Raw genomic sequence first — 18,388 nt, 5'->3', positions numbered from 1 at the left:
AGCTCTGTTCACAGACAGAGGGGAAGGTAGAGGGAGGGATCATACCACCAAGGAGACACGTTGGAAAATGATGATAAAATGAACACTCTATCAGCACTGTAAAGGTAGCATTCACACCAATTAGTCTGGAACACACCCCTCTTGTACCTCAGTGACTTCTTTGTTAACCATCCCACTTTCTGATCCATCAGACAAGCAAGATGAGAGAACAAAGAAACTGACACAGTGCATCCTAATCAATTAATGACAGCTCATTGCTTACATGAAACTTGGCATCAAAATCTCATTATAAAATTAAAAGCTGTGGAATAAAACAGCAAATGCAAAACTGCATTAAGAAAATTATATATTCTTATCTCTTCATGAGCTTTGTGTATTGCAAAATAAAAAAGACTGTACATATAAGGGCAGAGTCATCTCCTGACCTTGAAGAAGGGCTTCAGTATTCTGCAGAACATGTCTCAGGTTCAACCTTCACCACCTTCACCATCACCACCACCATTACTACCACCACCACCATCACCACACACTAATCTTCCTCTACAATGGTAGCTTTAAAGCAATAATACTTCACTCATTACGAATGTCAAATTAGAGATAGACTTTTTTTTTTAGTATCTTGAACAGAATTAGGAGAATAAAATATTCCATTAAATATAAGACTGGCAATACTCTGATTTCAGTTCTTATCACCCATACAGACACAGTGTCTCTCCGGAGAACATTTGTGTTTGAACAAGACAGTCTTAACAAGGTATGTCTGAACTCAGACATGTAGATTTTTAGGTAAGGGCTGTACACATATCAACAAAACTAGGGTAGATGATTAGGTAAGAACTAAGAAAATAAAACCCACTCCTTAACATGAAAATGTTAAGGGGGAGCCGTTACTTTGAAGCCTCCCTGGGAGGACTGGTGATCCTATGTGACTAACTCTGTCCTCACTCCCCCAGGCCCTTTTCCTGGGATAAGCTCTGATTTCACAAATGTGCTCAGAAACATCCTGAAAATGCTCAGCAAAGCTCAGAGTGAAGTATTTATGCTTGCTCTATAAATTCTAGCAATATTTATATCCAGCTTTTTCAAAGTCCCAGCCAAGTCACTTTATTAGGTCAACTGATTCTCTTACAGAAAGTGTTCAAGCATACAAAATTTATACTGAAAGGCACATGCATATTTGAAGGTACCTTTTATCAGAAGAGAGTGTGTCAGCTTGTGAGCATTCAGGAGCGGCCCAGACACCCGAGCTACTTGTTGGCAGCTGACACCCACAGATGCTAGTCAGATAAAAGGCAATGTAGAACCATTCTTAATTTATTACAAATTCTTTAGTTTTAGTAAAGGACAACAAGATACACCATTTAGTGATGATGGGGGCTTAGAAAAAATTAAAGGGAAAATGTAAAACATCAGAAAATGGAACACGGGATTTTCCCACTGTGAGAAGATAGTCAGTCTGGGGAAGGAAGTGACAAAGGAACTCAATATACGCTGTACTTTTTCAGAGGAAGGAAAGCAGTGGAACAAAGCCACTGTTTCAAACAAAAAAACAAAACCCAAAAAATCCCAAAAAACCACCTGTGGATAAATGGTTCCCTAGTTAGTGAAACTGTTAGTTGCTCAGTTGTGTACGACTCTTTGCCACCCCATGGACTGTAGCCTGCCAGACTCCTCTGTCCATGGAATTCTCCAGGCAAGAATACTGGGGTGGGTTGCCATTTCCTTTTCCAGGGGATTTTCCTGACCCAGGGATCGAACCCAGGTCTCCTGCATTACAGGCAGATTCTTTACCATCTGAGCCACCAGGGAAGCCCAAGTTATTTACCACTAAATATCTCATGCTGTGTAGGGAGCAGTGGTAGATTTGAAACAGTTTTTTTCTCTACACAATGAAAGTTAATATGTAGATTGTGAAACACTAGGATCCTTTGGTGTTTTATTTAATACTTACTTATTTTTGCATTGCCAGAAACTTTAATTTTTAAGTTAATTTTATATTTTAATTATAAAAACCAATGCTGAGTAAACTCTAAGTTAATATCTTTCACAGACTGTACATACATCACAAAGTCAATTTCTATAGAAATCTATTAAAATATAAAATCTTTTAGGAATAAAGATATTAACACAGCAAAGGAAAAATGAAGTATTAAAATTTCCACATAAGAAATTTCACAAATCATATAATAAAGTATCAGACTAATCACATCAATTAAAAATAGTTACATTTTAAACTTCAGTTCAGTTCAGTTCAGTCGCTCAGTCGTGTCCGACTCTCCGCAACCCCATGAATCACAGCACGTCAGGCCTCCCTGTCCATCACCAACTCCCGGAGTACACTCAAACTCATGTCCACAGAGTCGGTGATGCCATCCAGCCATCTCATTCTCCGTCGTCCCCTTCTCCTCCCGCCCCCAACCTTTCCCAGCATCAGAGTCTTTTCCAGTGAGTCAACTCGTCGCATGAGGTGGCCAAAGTATTGCAGTTTCAGCTTTAGCATCAGTCCCTCCAATGAACAACCAGGATTGATCTCCTTTAGAATGGACTGGTTGGATCTCCTTGCAGTATAAGGGACTCTCAAGAGTCTTCTCCAACACCACAGTTCAAAAGCATCGATTCTTCGGCGATCAGCTTTCTTCACAGTCCAACTCTCACATCCATACATGACCACGGGAAAAACCATTGCCTTGACTAGACGGACCTTGGTTGGCAAAGTAATGTCTCTGCTTTTTAATATACTATCAAGGTTGGTCATAACTTTCCTTCCAAGGAGCAAGCGTCTTTTAATTTCATGGCTGCAATCAGCATCTGCAGTGATTTTGGAGCCCAAAAAAACAAAGTCTGACACTGTTTCCACTGTTTTTCCATCTATTTCCCATGAAGTGATGGGACCAGATGCCATGATCTTTGTTTTCTGAATGTTGAGCTTCAAGCCAACCTTTTCACTCTCCTCTTTCACTTTCATCAAGAGGCTTTTGAGTTCCTCTTCACTTTCTGCCATAAGGGTAGTGTCATCTGCATATCTGAGGTTATTGATATTTCTCCCAGCAATCTTGATTCCAGCTTGTGCTTCTTCCAGCCCAGCATTCCTCATGATGTACTCTGCATATAAGTTAAATAAGCAAGGTGACAATATACAACCTTGACGTACACCTTTTCCTACTTGGAACCAGTCTGTTGTTCCATGTCCAGTTCTAACTGTTGCTTCCTGACCTGCATACAGGTTTCTCAAGAGGCAGGTCAGGTGGTCTGGGATTCCCATCTCTTTCAGAATGTTCCACAGTTTATTGTGATCCACACAGTCAAAGGCTTTGGCATAGTCAATGAAGCGGAAATAGATGTTTTTCTGGAACTCTCTTGCTTTCTCCATGATCCAGAGGATGTTGGCAATTTGATCTCTGGTGCCTCTGCCTTTTCTAAAACCTGCTTGAACATCTGGGAGTTCACGGTTTACATACTGCTGAAGCCTGGCTTGGAGAATTTTGAGCATGACTTTACTAGCGTGTGAGATGAGTGCAATTGTGCGGTAGTTTGAGCATTCTTTGGCATTGCCTTTCTTTGGGATTGGAATGAAGACTGACCTCTTCCAGTCCTGTGGCCAGCACTGAGTTTTCCAAATCTGCTGGCATATTGAGTGCAGCACTTTCACAGCATCATCTTTCAAGACTTGAAATAGCTCCACTGGAATTCCATCACCTCCACTAGCTTTGCTAGTAGTGATGCTTTCTAAGGCCCACTTGACTTCACATTCCAAGATGTCTGGCTCTAGGTCAGTGATCACGTTATCGTGACTATCTTGGTCGTGAAGATCTTTTTTGTACAGTTCTTCTGTGTATTCCTGCCACCTCTTCTTAATATCTTCTGCTTCTGTTAGGTCCATACCATTTCTGTCCTTTATCGAGCCCATCTTTGCATGAAATGTTCCCTTGGAATCTCTAATTTTCTTGAAGAGATCTCTTGTTTTTCCTATTCTGTTGTTTTCCTCTATTTCTTTGCATTGATCACTAAGGAAGACTTTCTTATCTCTCCTTGCTATACTCACATATCCTTTTTCTGTTTAGAGCATCAACCTCATTGTACTTACAAAATAAGAAAGGGAAGAAAGACATTAAATGTAAGGAGGTCTAGAGAGAACATCCATGGCCAACAGTCATTGCTGTGTTAAGGGTTTGAAAACTCCAGTATTCTCCTTATTCATCTCAAGAAGGGCTTTACAAGTGTTCAGTAGCAATCTACCAAAAAGGAGGCCTTAGTGGGGGTTTCAAGACATTCTTGCTCACTGAAACTAAAGAACACCTTGCCCCTTTCTTACCACTCCCAAGACAGACTTGCCAAACTACAGCCTTGGGGCAAAGTTTCTTTACTTTAGGAGCACATCTAGATGCAATGTACATAATCTTTTATATGTCAGATAATACATGGTCATTTAACCTATTAAGAAATGAAATTATGTACATTTAGCTTCCTTTAACCTAAGTGTAAGTAACTGCTCCAGTCATGAGCTCCAAGGAGAGACATGAAATATCAGTTGGGGCGGGGGGTGGAATAAAGGACTGCTTTTACTTTCAGTGTTTCAGTTCCTTGAATGTATACTTATGATTCTACCTGGAGTGTCAAGCTTGTGAGCCATTTTCCCTTCTTTCCTATTTTCCATTTCCCCTATTTGGCATCACTACATAAAAGTACAAGTGAGCTTTGAAGGAAAGCAGACAAGCCCACACTGCTTAGAGGAGTCTTGGACTCCTAGAGCATCTGGAGAGCTCACGAAGAGATGTAACAAGAAGAGAAACTCCAGAGCTCTGACAATGTTCACTTTCCAGGATCAGGATGAACCACTGCACACACACGTAATGTGACCAGAAGATCTTGTGCTCACAATAGAAGAAAAATTGAAACACAAAGTTAAAGAGAATGACCACTTGGAACAGGCTAGCTGCAGGCAGGGAAAACAACCAACAGCCACCCACCCCCACTCCCTTCCCCCTCTAACTGAGCAGGGCGGTGTACACTGTGCTGTCTCCCAGAACTGCCCCAGTCACCTGTGTGATGCGAATGGCCACTTGGAACACTCAGTTCTTGCAACAGCCAAAGACAAAGCGACGAGGACCCAAGAGGAAGCTGGAATGGTTACCCAAAAGCCTAAACACTATTTATTCCATCAATACTTTTTATGAAAAACACAAGCTTAGGACCTGGGATGGAGAGCCATCCGCAGTACATACATGGGAAGTTAAAGGGGAGCTTCAGAGATGCACTTTAGTGTTAAACACCAGACATCAGCCATGGCAGGGTGTTCTGTTGTAGTTGTTGAGGGATAAGATGGCTATTTTATCACTTTTTGATTCAAACTTCCCCTTTCCCTGAAATGACCTGAGGATATTTCCAGGATGAAGAAGAAAGCTACGCCTTTGTGGTGCTGATCTCCTTATTTTGGAATTGCTCCTGCAATCCCCGGCTTCTTGCCTCCTAACCTAGGAATTCAGTCCCAGAGACCCCACTCCTGCTAATGGACCTGGGGACAGAGGGAACGTCTGAGACCCTCTAGACTACATTTCTGCTGACCTCACAGGATTCCTGAAACTCTTTTGAAAATAAAGCAGGTGTAAACCTCAGGACACGCCTCCCCCTAACACCCCACCCCACCAAGCTCCCCAGGAAGAGGCAGTCGTGCAGCAAATGAGCACCCCCAGCCCCACCGTGCATCGCACCTCCTCGCCCACCCTGACACACTGTGCACAGGGACCACGCAGTCAGAGAGCAGGTGCACACCCGATACTAAGTAAGAGAAAGGGGAAGAGAAGCAGCACAGTGGAGAATCAACCCAGAGAGCGGAAGACCCAGAGACGGAAAGAGGACCGACAGCAACGGAAGCGCGTGAGGGACAGAAGCAGGGCAGAGGGCGAGAGGCCGGCGGAGGCTGGAGAGGGGAAGCAGGAAGAATCCACGGGTTGGGGTCCAACCGGCAGAGGAAGAACGAGAGAGAGGCCAAGAAGAAAGCAGAGGCGGGCAGAGGAGAGCGGGAGAGGTGGGGAAAAGGGATGGCGAGGGAGATGTTCCAAGGAAGGGGGGGAGGAAAGGACACCTGGAAAGCCTTGGAACATTATATCCACTCCTTCTGCCTCCCAGTGCAACCCCACCTCTGCGGAGACCATCTGCAGGCAGGGTCCTCACCCCCCATTTCTGTGTCCACGCAGCCCTTTCCAAGGCAGCTGCTTCCTGAACCCGAGCACCCCACTCCCCAATCACGCCTCTCTTCCAGCATCTTCACACAAGATGCAGGTGTCAATTGGAGCTTTAGTGTCCTCCCAGGATGCAAACCTGCAGAAGGAAATGGCAACCCACTCCAGTCTTTTTGCTTGCGAAATCCCATGGACAGAGGAGACTGGCAGGCTACAGTCCATGGGGCTGTAAAGAGTCAGACACGACTTAGCAACTAAACAGCTGAATGCAAAGACAGAATTTTAGGAGCAGTCTCCACAAGTTCCTCTCAGTTCTTAGCAATCTGAGTGATGCTTCCTGCTGGAACACAGGGGCTTCTGGGCACAGAGGTAATGGGTGGCTCTGATTAGCTTTGTCTGGAAGGGAAATGTCAAGGGGAAGGTTAGCACTCTCCCCAAGGGTGCCAAGGATGGTGGATAGGTGTGGTCTAGCAACCCTCAGGGCTGACTGGTCTGACCAGATAATCTATCTAAGCCCTAAAGCAGGTGAAGACCTGTCAATAGGAAAAACTCTTTGAGTTGAAAATGATGATGAGATTGTTCTCCCACCTTCTCCTGGGAGGCTCAGCCTGCTAATTCCTGTTAGAAGACCTTGCTTCTTGAGCCATTTGGGGGAAGAAGCCAGAGATTCACAGATCATCTAACTGAATCCTCCCCATTGTTCAAGGCTCAATTCAAAACTGACTTCTTTCAAACCTGGTACAGCTTTCACGGGATCTTTTTTCTCCTGTGAATTCAGTGCAACCCATATATTGATTGCTCCACGCTTAATACTGACCATGGTCATATTTTTCTATAAACATTTTACTTGTCAGATTTACCTACCCAGCTGGACTGCATGCTTTCCAGGGCAGCAGTGCTTCATGGAAACAGCCCATGGGCCTTGGAATCAAAGGGATCTGGACCTTTAGTCCTTATTGAGGTGAGGAGTACCTAACATCCTGAGGTTTAGGGAAAGCCAGAGGAGCTTTGTGGGGCAAGGGCACTATTCTGTCAGGTAGCTTCTGCCTGGGACTGGGTCCTCCCATGCACGGTCCTGGGTGTCAGCGGTGGCCTGGGGCCCACGGAGCAGACTCAAGGAAAGCCTCACGGCCCCCAGTCCCGCAGCACATGCCTTCTCCTCATGTGCTGTGACAGGTTAAGATTACTGGCAAACGCACAGTGACGGCATCCTGTCTATCTCCGAAACTGAAGCCACCTTCATCTCATCTGTGCCCTAATTTTCTCCTCCTTGTCATCTTCTTTCCCTTCACCATAGCGCTGACATGAATGCATGTGTGCTAAATCACTTCAGTTGTGTCCGACTCTTTGTACCCGATGGACGGTAGCCCACCAGGCTCCTCTGTCCCTGGGATTCTCCAGGCAAGAATACTGGAGTGGGTTGCCATGCTCTCCTCCAGGGAATCTTTGTGACCCAGGGATCAAACCCGAGCCTCTTACACCTTCTGCACTGGCAGGCTGGTTCTCTACCACTAGCACCACTGACATGAAAGGACACACCAAATCTCTAGGACTCCCTGCAGAAAACTACCATTTTCATGTCCCTGGTTTGGAAACCATCGCATACACTGGAACTGAAATAAACTTAGGTCAGCACAACTTCCAGACAAACTGTTTCATTAGCAAAATTCTCACCAGACTTATTTAATTTTAAATAACAGTAATATCCTTTTTGCACATACACACATACACACACATATTTTTTTAAAGTGCCTTCTTGCTCCTTGGAAAGTCATAACAATAAGTATTCTTCCGGAGGACAACTGAATAGCCGCCTAGTCTTTGATTACACAGGTACATCATAGTTTGCCTAACCAAAATACACTGTCAAAAATTTCTGCTTGAGGGCTTCCCTGGTGCCTTAGTGGTAAAGAATCTGCCTCCCAGTGCAGGAGACAGGGGTTTGATCCAAGAAGGTCCCACATGTCTCAGGGCAACTAAGCCCAGGAGGCACAACTACTGAGCCTGTGCTCCGCAACAAGAGAATCCACTGCAACGAGAAGCCCGAACACCAACTAGAGTAGACCCCGCCCTCTGCAGCGAGAGAAAAGTCGTTGCAGAAATGAAGACCTAGTGTAACCAAAAATAAATAAAATTACTTTCAAAAATATTTCTACTCAAGATATATATATTAGTACTTTAACTATTTTAAATGACTATCCTTACACACACATAATTATTTCCATAGCATAAAATCTGAATCTGGCACTAATTGGCCAAAAACACTTTTACAGTTTTTGATGCTTATTGTTTTACAAAAATCCAGGAATGTCCCACTATCTTACATGACCACCAGTGAATGTGAACATCTCTAGTTCCCTCTGGTCTCAGGAAATGAGTCTGTCTTTTGATGGTGGCGGTGGTTAGTGGTAATGCCTTTATGTTGCTTTCAACTTTCGAAGAAATCGTTTTGGTCCTCACTGATAGCATCCCATATATACCGAGGGAACCAGGGACTACGTTCTTAACTGAAGAGAGGACAAGAGGACACTCCTGCTGGCCATCTGTGCATCTCTTCTAAAAACAGGGCCCTCAGCCAGAGTTCAGGGCCTGGTCCACGGACCCCGAATACAGCTGCAGACACAAATCTTCAGTTCCTGCAAACTAGCCTGCTGTCTGCTTCAATGCACACTTGCCAAGTGAATGAGGAGGTATTTGTCTATTGTAGTCACAGCTTCTCCAAATTACAAGGAAAATAATTAGAAATAGGGCAGTTTCTGGAGTGAAGAATGCTTATTACCAACAAAAACAAAAAACAAAAACCCAATCATCTGCCTTACCTTATTTTTCTAACAGTTTAGCTTTTCCAAACCTGAGATTTTCCTCACCAGATAAACAAAGGAAAGATATTTACATTAACAATATGAGGGGAGGAAGCGCTTGCTGCCTCATGCTAACATCTACCACAGAACAGAAACCTACTGCAAGATGCCTCAGACAAGGACAAAAGTCTCTGGAGAACAGATCCAAACAGTGCAGCCATGTAACTATGTAGCTTACAGTCGTGTAGCTTGGAGCCCGTGTCAGCATCTCCGTTACCCAAATCCTGTAATCCATAAATAATAATTAAGGTGTCCCTCTCTCACTCTAGGAAAATAACTTGAAAATTAAGCTGCATACATAGATGTGGGGGAGCTCTGCCACCGGTGATGTTAATCAGCTTGGAATCCACAAAGGACTCCCTATATCCCAACCCATTTTTCTGACTTCATCTGAATTTTAGTACCTTCATTGCATTGTTGAGTTTTTAGGGGGAAAAACTCTCTGTTAAGAGTTTTAGAATCATAAACATCAGCGTTAAAAAGATGCTGCAAATCATCTATACCCTCTAATTTTAAAAATAAAGACACTGTACCTCAGAGATGTTAGAAATGGCAGAACCCGAGACTGTGGAAATCATGACTTAATTCCGTCTCCTCTGCAGTCCTATTACAGCTTTGTTTTTGTATTGTGCATGCATCACTGTCTTTTATTAGAAGAATGGGGAAGCATGGACTACCCTGGGTATCTGCTTTTAAGAAGTAGGCCCTTGTAGTGTCGATTTAATTTGGGTGAAATTTTACAGAAACACAAAGCTAGCTTTTTCATACACGTAGATGCCATTTAGCTATTAGGAGACAACACAGCTGAATCCTGGAGTTGAATGGATTTTAAGTATTTTCTAGTATAATTACCTTCACATATGAGGTAACCAAAGAGCTCAGAGGTTTTAATGTATAAGGCCACCCACTTAGGGGAGCATGGGGTGGCAGAGAGTTGGTCACCACTGAACACCCATGCCAGTATTAACAGAATTCCCGGTTCAGGGGTCTTTCTACCATATCAGGCCGCATCTTCTATATTGGAGTCAGGCGCAGCGCTGGATATTTTTAATTTATAAAAATTCTGGATGTTACAAAATATCAATTCATGACTCATTCAGTGTCAAAGGCTGTGCACTATGGCCCTCCTATTTTGACTAATTTAAGAGTAATTTTTCCTCTCAGAGTCCAGTAGGTCCATTGATTTCGAAATGTAAGACAAAAAGACCACAGCCCTGGCCCCTTACGGTGGAAGATGAACGAAGTGCTGAACAGCCAAGTAATGCTGAGGACATAGATGCCCCTGTCACTAACGATTAGGTGTGACTTGCTCTTCTCTGCCCCCTCCTTCGGCTGCTGGCCGCCTGTCAGAATCTTCCTGGCCAGGCTGCACTGACAGACTGCGTTGCCCCCGGCTCATCCATCTGAGGTCAACACCCTTAAACCAGAGCCTCCTGGACGCCCGTCCCTCGGTGATAACGGTGTTAGCATCTTCCTCTGCCCCTACCTGTGAGACTTCAACTAATCCACATCCCTCTTTGAGTCTCAGTTTGCTCATGGATAGAATGGCAGCATTCACTCTAGCCCTGCAGTCATACAGTCTATGACTTAAGGGATTGTTCTGTTGATAACAGTTCAAACCAGTCAATCCTAAAGGAAATCGATCCTGAATATTCATTGAAATTCCAATACTTTGGCCACCTGATGCAAAGAACTGAGCCACTGGAAAATACCCTGATGCTGGGAAAGACTGAAGGTGGGAGGAGAAGGGGAAGACAGAGGATGAGATGGCTGGATGGCATCACCGACTCGATGGACATGAGTGTGAGCAAGCTCCAGGAGTTGGTGACGGACAGGGAGGCCTAGTGTGCTGCAGACCATGGGGTCACAAAGAGTTGGACATGACTGAGGGACTGAACTGAACCATGTTCGTAAAGTGGAAAGAGGGGGTGAACCCAGGTGGTCTCTTGATATACAGCATTTAAGTCCTGACCCTTCTTTCTTTGCCTGTCTCTAGCCAAGCCAGGCAGTCTGTAGGGGTGGAGTCACATACTTGAGTGGGTGGGAGAATGTTTGAGTGAAAAGAAATGCATGATCCCCAGAAACAACTGGAAGAGCCGGGGAGTGACAGGCAAAAGTCAGAAAAAGCAGAGATGCTCTGGAACAAAGAAGGAATGACTCAGTCTCACATGAGATAAAACACTCTTAAGGCACAGGCTCAATCCTAGATTTTATCCTTCCAGGTCAAATGTTAGGGAAGTCACATACATGCTGGAGGAAATGCTGTCAGTAAGTACTTTGATGCTTTATTACACTGACTTGGGGCACCTCTGTAACAAAGGTTTGCTGTAGTCCACCCGAAGGATGGAGCACACAGTCAACTATTAAAAACCCCTCTGGAAGACCTGTCCAAATGATGCTTCCTCCTGCCCAGCAGTGAGGCGCACACATCAACCTGAAACCACTGACTGGAGCTGAACTTACACATCTTTCTTTCAAACTGTTGCCAAGCTCAACCAGACACTGTCTACCTCCTCATCCTATGATTCAGATCCCAAGATGGTACAGTGCTACAGGGAACCCTTCACATTTGTGGTCTGTATATTTATTATGACAATTTTCTGGCAGGTATCAAGAACAGGTTTTGAAGAAAGAGCAGCAGAAGGACGAGAATCAGGGCAGCCTATTCCAAACTGACATAATCACCCATTATGGGCAAAAAGAAGAACACTGAGCTTAAGTGTATGTTACCTATGCTCGCATGAACAACAATAGATGGGGTGATGTCACAATAGCTCCTTAGGGTCCCTAGATCTTACACTATTTTTATCAAGATGACAACCTTAAACAAGTAAAACTACGAATAAAATGTGAGACCCCATAAGAACAAAAGTCCAGGTTCCAGCACTGGGTGACCTACAGAAATTCTACTTTTAGTCTGGAAAACCTCTAGGATGCCATAAACTCCCTCCCAGGCTTGCTAGGGGCTTGCAGAGAGCTCTGGCAAGCCTCAGAATTAACAATAACCTTAATAAAAAGGGGGAGACTCAATCCAAACCCAAAACACTGCTAACCGCAGAGTTCATACATATGACACAAATCTGGAGCATTTCAGAAGGTCTGATGAACTGGATCACCAGTGAGGATAAGACAAGAGTTCTCACCTGTGCTTCCAAGTAGGTCACACTGAATGACTGCTTATAGCAACAAAATGTTAATGATCTCTCCTCACTCTCAAAACTGGACTATATTTTTAGTGTTCTCTTTTTTAAACATGGAGTAAGTTTCACCTTTTTAGAGAGCAATTCTGTGGGTTAGGAAAAAACTTATAAAATTTGTGGCCACCATCACAATCAAGATATAAAAATTGTTTCATCACCCCCAAAATTCCCTTGTGTGCCCCTTTATAATCAACCTCTAACCCTAGCTTCTGATTTTTAAAAAACCAGACTGCATTATAATATAAATTTCAACACTGTTTCCGTTCCATTCCGTCGCTCAGTCGTGTTCGACTCTTTGCGACCCCGTGGACGGTAGTCTACCAGGCTTCTCCGTCCATGAATCCCATGGCAAGAATACTGGAGTGGGTTACCATTTCCTTCTCCAGGGGATCTTCCCGACCCAGGGATCGAACCCGGGTCTCCCGCATTGGAGGCAGATGTTTTAACCTCTGAGCCACCAGGGAAGCCCACCTTCCCCTTAAATACTTACCATATATCACTGATCCTAAGACATTACCCCCAACACACACACTCCTAGATCTGAACATTCTCAAATTATCATGTGTCTTATAATCAATGGCATTTTACCATTATAATTGAGAAAAAAATTTCTTTTTAGGAGTATATAAAATAATGATGTGTCATAATCTATAGTGCCTTAAAAAATATCAATGAAGTATATTAAGTTTTCACTGAATACTTACCATGTGCTAAGCATCCTACTGGACACTAAAAGTGCAGATATGAACAACATGGACCATAAAAAAACCATCACTCAAGAGGAGAGAGAAAAACAATTATAACGTGGTCCTGTCTGTAACACAGGGCTACCCACTCACTGGGACTAAATAAAATTACCCATCCTTCTTTCAGACAAAATTCTGCCCCAGTTCATATTGTTTCATGGTCACAGGCAATGAGGAGGGAAGAAGGACCATTCAGTTCCACTCTGCTCATTCCAGGAATGAGTTACGGCCACACCATCTGACAGCTCTCCTGGGATTCCTTCCCTAATTCGCTGCTGTGGTAGAGGAGGCTCTTCCTAGTGTGCGACAGCTGCACGCCTTTTATGACCAAGTCAAAAGACAAGTCACTCCAAAGAACTGCTCAATCTGGGGGAGGCAGATACTCTGAAGCTTTCACACACATGCCTCAAAGTCCCCAGCTTCTCCCCTGGACAAATTTTAAAGCAGAAGGAAGAGAAGAAAAGTTAGCGTCCTTACCTGGTTTTTGAAAGTGCTCTTCATTTGATAGAGTTCTAGACAAGATAAGTATTAATGCTTCTTTAAACTGGTCAAAATGCACCTGAAAAGAAACAATTCAAAATCAATTAAAAATGTTTTCCACAGCTTTAAGGAAGCAAACCCATGTTCAAGGTTCCAGAACCATTTGTCAGCATCCTGACAGCCTTGAAGCGAGTCCTAGAACCTGTTTTTGTCCCCGCTTCTTCCTTTCTCTATAGCACTAAAGGAAAAATGGGATGATCATTTTACACACCAGAGTCACCAACACCAGTATCAACATTTGTTCAACCCTGAGGGGGAAACTTACACAGCAAAATCCTCTTTATAAACTCAGAAGAAGATAGGTTTTGAACTCAGTTCCTTTTATTTTTCTGAACAAGACCAGAAGAGAAAGATGTTAGGTTAGACACTAGAAAAAATTTTCCAAGTAAATGACCCTTTTTAACAATGTGCCAAAAATGCTTTCATCTCTTAAGATATTCTAGAAGAGAGTAAACTACCTTTCAAGGATGACTTGAAATACAGTCTTGCCTCAGGCAAGTAGATGATATTTATCTCCCAAGGCCCCTAATTCTATAAACAAGGAGAAATCAATAGCATACACAAAGAATAAAAGAACCTTGGGAAGCATTCTCCTGAATTCTTAAAAATACAATTACCTTGACTGAAGTAGGACAGAACCTGAGTTTTACTTAAGTAAATACTCAGAATTGGTTATTGAAGCTTTATCTAATGTTTTGCGAGTATAATTTTGCACCAATATCCTTATCAGTTTCCTTGGCATGTAAGGGAGAGTACCTCTTCTCTTGGTGTGGTCCACAAAGGAGACTGTTGGTATCATTTGGAACTTTCATTATTAAAAAGAAAAAAGCGGGGGAGGTTTGTACAATTCTTGAAAAAAAAACCAAACTCAGAACTGGGATATTAAAGGAGTAAAATGGTTTTCTTTATAGCCAAGTATATTATTCTATAACTTAAATTCACACGATCTCACCATGGGGCAGAAGCAAGAGATGGTATTTCTTCTCACCATAATTATAGTTTAATAAGATGATATCTATTTATACAGAAGCAGCCCATATGTAAATACAAAGTTGATAAATTCATAATGTGTGCTACTGTGGGTCTCTTTGGGACATCACTACAAAACATTGCCTAGGAGTTTAAATATAGGTGACAGATAAAAACCACTTCTGAATTAAATGTGGAAAAGCAGCAAACCTCATTAGTTATCTAAACAATAAAGGAAACAAATCATATGTCTTATTCACGCAAATCAATGCAAAGGAGAGGAATCCACTGAGATTCATGTGTCATAAAACTGTATGTGCTTGCAATTTACCACACTCCCCCAAAGTACATGTGATTTCTCTACCACATTCGTTTTGATTACTTGAAATTGCTTTCTAAATCATATTCCTTTAGATCACACAGACTAAAAGTCAGCATATTTATGGAGCCAGAGCAGAAATCTATTAAGGAAGGGCGGGCATCTGCTAAGGAGCCAGTGAAGGATTAAAAGATCACAGAATTATAAACTGTGCTCGTTAGGTTTCACAGCTGACAAATCACAGAAATACCGGGGAGAGGAAAGAGGGCCAGCTTCTGCCAGTGTCAGATGTGCTTCGGGCACTGTGGCATCCAGCTTCGGTTAACCAGGGGCAAGACCATCTTCCCAACCAGCCAGCTCACAAACATCACATACCCGAGCCCCTCCTACTCAGGGCATCTCCCACACTGGCATCTACTACTTCCTACCAGGATCATGCCTTCCTCTCAGGGTGGGCAGGAGAAGGGTGAGGAGCGAAGGCTCTATATGCTGGAGCCAGCTGGTCAGCCATTCTGACTCTGGCTCAGCCACTCAACTGCTTCTGTGAAATGGCTCAATTACTAAACCTCTCCAAGCTTTAGTCTGCTTGTCTTGAAAAGTGGGGCTATGGAACAACTAATTTTTATGATTCATTCAGCAGATATTTATTGGGCCACTGCTACGTGCCAGGCCCTATCCTAGGCCCTGGTGATAGAGCCTCCATATTCTCAGGAATGGTCACAGGGAGTCAGACAGGCATTTTGCCAAAAGCATTGCATGTATTTCATATTATGTATGCTACTACCTCTCTCATAACAGCTTTGGGGAGATAAAATGAGAGTTATATAAAGTGTCTCAAACTTCCTGGGACTTGTGCAGTTCAGTTCAGTCACTTAATCGTGTGCAACTCTTTGCAACTCTTCCCTGTCCATCACCAACTCTCAGAACTTGCTAGGTACTCAGTAAGTGGCAGTAGCCACTACCAGTAGGACCAGTAATGGGGTGACTATTTTCACCACTTTCACAGAGAAATGGCCATGTTTTCAAACAAAGCGACTGACCATGAGAGTGACCCAGCCAGCCAAGTGCAGGGTGGGGTGAGAGCAGGAGATCCGGGAGCCTGCCTCCCCCAGGATCTGTGCAGCTGCCCAGCACCAGACAAGCAGATCTGGGCTGCTGTGTTTGGGGACCCCAACTCCATGATTCTACCCTCTCTTAGGGCATCAGTGCTGCTGCTGCTGCAGAGTCACTTCAGTCGTGTCCGACTCTGTGCGACCCCACAGACAGCAGCCCACCAGGCTCCCCCGTCCCTGGGATTCTCCAGGGTATCAGTAGGCATGATCAAATGAAACTGGAGTCCCTCGTTGCCACAGTTAGTTAATGAGTTGAAGAAAAGGAGGCTCCTGTTTCAAAAGGGTGGTTCCTGCTTTGAGACTTTCACATCCTTTATACCTGACTCTGTGGGCCTCCGCTTGGTCTTCTCAAGGTGGCAGTTTTGATATAAGTCATTGGAAAGAGCCCTTCAGAATTTTGTCCTAATGTAGTTCAACCCAGTGAGGACTAGCCACACAGATGACTCAGGGGTCTCTGTATCTCAAATTTACCCCCAACCCCCACTGCTAAATGGGAAAGAGATTCAGTTACTAGAAACTTATATTAATGCAAGTCCTGGGGGCATTATTGTAGGTTCATTCTCTCCTGGACATTTAGCCAGCTGACTCTCACAACATCCAGCAGAGACAGGCCCCTATAAGTGTGTTATTAGTCTGTTTGATAGTGTCCCACAAGTCCCTTCTGTTCTCTATGTCTGTCTTTTACTCCTGTGATTAGATGAATTTTACTGCCCTATCTCAAGGCAGGCATCCTTCCACTAAATTGAAAGGAGAGAGGCTCAGAGAAGGAGACTGTCCTTTCCCAAGGCCTCTGGTCTTGAAGTGACAGAGTACCAGGAAAAGTCGGGCCTTCTGCCTGGACTCATCGAAGTCCAGCCCCCTGCCCGTCCCAGCCCCCTTTCACTCCTGGTCTGACCTCTCAGGGAGATCCCTCTGTTGCTCCAGGTCACAGCCTCAACTTTACACAATGTCACGAGGTGTAAAGCCAGACACTGAGGCTTCAGTGCACAAAGCCTGTCCTGAAGGACACAAAGGCAAGAGTATACATAACTTCTGCCCTCAAATGGTTTACCAGTTACAGTCCAGATTCTAGAGGGTGGGAGGGGGGACAAGAGAAGAAAGTTGATTAACAACTACAAGGCTGAAACTGGCAAACGTTTTGAGACACAAAAAAACGAAAAGAAAATGTAATTCCACTATATGTGTGTGATTTTATATACATATAAATATATATTTTATATATATTTCTATCTCACAACTTCTTTATCCGTGGACATCTAGGTTGCTTCCATGTCCTGGCTATCGTAAACAGTGCTGCAGTGAACACTGGGGTACATGTGTCTTCTTGAATTATGGTTTTCTCAGGGTATATATGCCCAATGGTGGGATTGCTGGGTCATATAGTAGTTTTATTCCTAGTTTTTTAAGGAATCTCCAGACTGTTCTCCATCATGGCTGTTATCAATTTACATCCCCACCAAGAGTGCAAAAGTGTTCCCTTCTTATTCAACCATAAGAAGGAACAAATGTGAATCAGTTGAACTGAGGTGGATGAACCTAGAGCCTGTTATACAGAATGAAGTTAGTCAGAAAGAGAAAGACAAATATCGTATATTAACACATATATGTGGAATCTAGAAAAATGGTACTGATGAACCTATTTTCAGGGCAGGAATAGAGACGCAGACACATAGAAGGACTTGTAGACATAGGTGGGGGGAAAAGAGCCTGGGACGAATTGAGAAAGTAACACTGACATATATACTGTGTAAAATAGCTGGTGGGAAGCTGCTATACAACAACACGAGGAGCGCAGACTGGCACTCCGTGATGACCTAGAGGTGTGGGATGGAAGGGCAGAGGGAGGCTCAAGAGGAAGGGGATATACATATAGTTATGGCTGACTCATGTTGCTGTACAGCAGAAACCGACACAATACTGTAAAGCAATTATCCTCCAGTTAAAAAAGCAAACAAATAAACAATCAGCAGCTCTAAAAAAAAAAAAAAAGCTGGTAGGGGGCTCTGATAAAAGGGTATGTCCTAGTAGGCCAACAGGGAAAAGAAGGACAGTTTTTTGACATCTGACTTCTCCAAGATATTCACAGTCAGTTCAGTTCAGTTCAGTTGCTCAGTCGTGTCTGACTCTTTGCGACCCCATGAATCATAGCACGCCAGGCCTCCCTGTCCATCACCAACTCCCGGAGTTCACGCAAACTCATGTCCATCAAGTCGGTGATGCCATCCAGCCATCTCATTCTCTGTCGTCCCCGGCTCCTCCCACCCCCAATCCCTCCCAGCATCAGACTCTTTTCCAGTGAGTCAACTTATCGCATGAGGTGGCTAAAGTACTGGAGTTTCAGTCCTGATGCTAAAGCTGAAGATATTCACGGGCAGAGCTTAGAAGTTTCCAAAATGGACTTGAGTGAGTGAAGTTGCTCAGTCGTGTCCGATTCTTTGCGACCCCATGGACTGTAGACTCCC

General features: G+C 43.7%; 1 protein-coding gene across 10 annotated transcripts in view; it reads right to left on the bottom strand.

Moving 5' to 3' along the window:
- Nucleotides 1–18,388, bottom strand: part of NIN (ninein) — a 144,027-nt gene that overhangs the window by 73,885 nt on the left and 51,754 nt on the right. For 6 of the 10 annotated variants that reach the window (XM_055435410.2, XM_055435409.2, XM_088839716.1 and 3 more), the window contains 2 exons: nucleotides 13,464–13,545; nucleotides 1,188–1,277 (listed from right to left, as the gene is read on the bottom strand). In XM_055435410.2, coding sequence (XP_055291385.1) covers nucleotides 1,188–1,277; nucleotides 13,464–13,545 — 172 coding nt within the window. The remainder of the gene's footprint in view (nucleotides 1–1,187; nucleotides 1,278–13,463; nucleotides 13,546–18,388) is intronic. The other 4 variants (XM_088839717.1, XM_088839713.1, XM_088839714.1 and 1 more) reach the window with 1 other exon arrangement.

This window comes from Moschus berezovskii, chromosome 9, assembly GCF_049115385.1.
Source record: "Moschus berezovskii isolate FMDL1 chromosome 9, NW_MosBer_1.0, whole genome shotgun sequence".
In the NCBI taxonomy this organism is placed as follows: domain Eukaryota; kingdom Metazoa; phylum Chordata; class Mammalia; order Artiodactyla; family Moschidae; genus Moschus; species Moschus berezovskii.
Note: the sequence above shows the minus strand (reverse complement) of the source record. Positions and strands in the feature narration are given on the sequence as shown.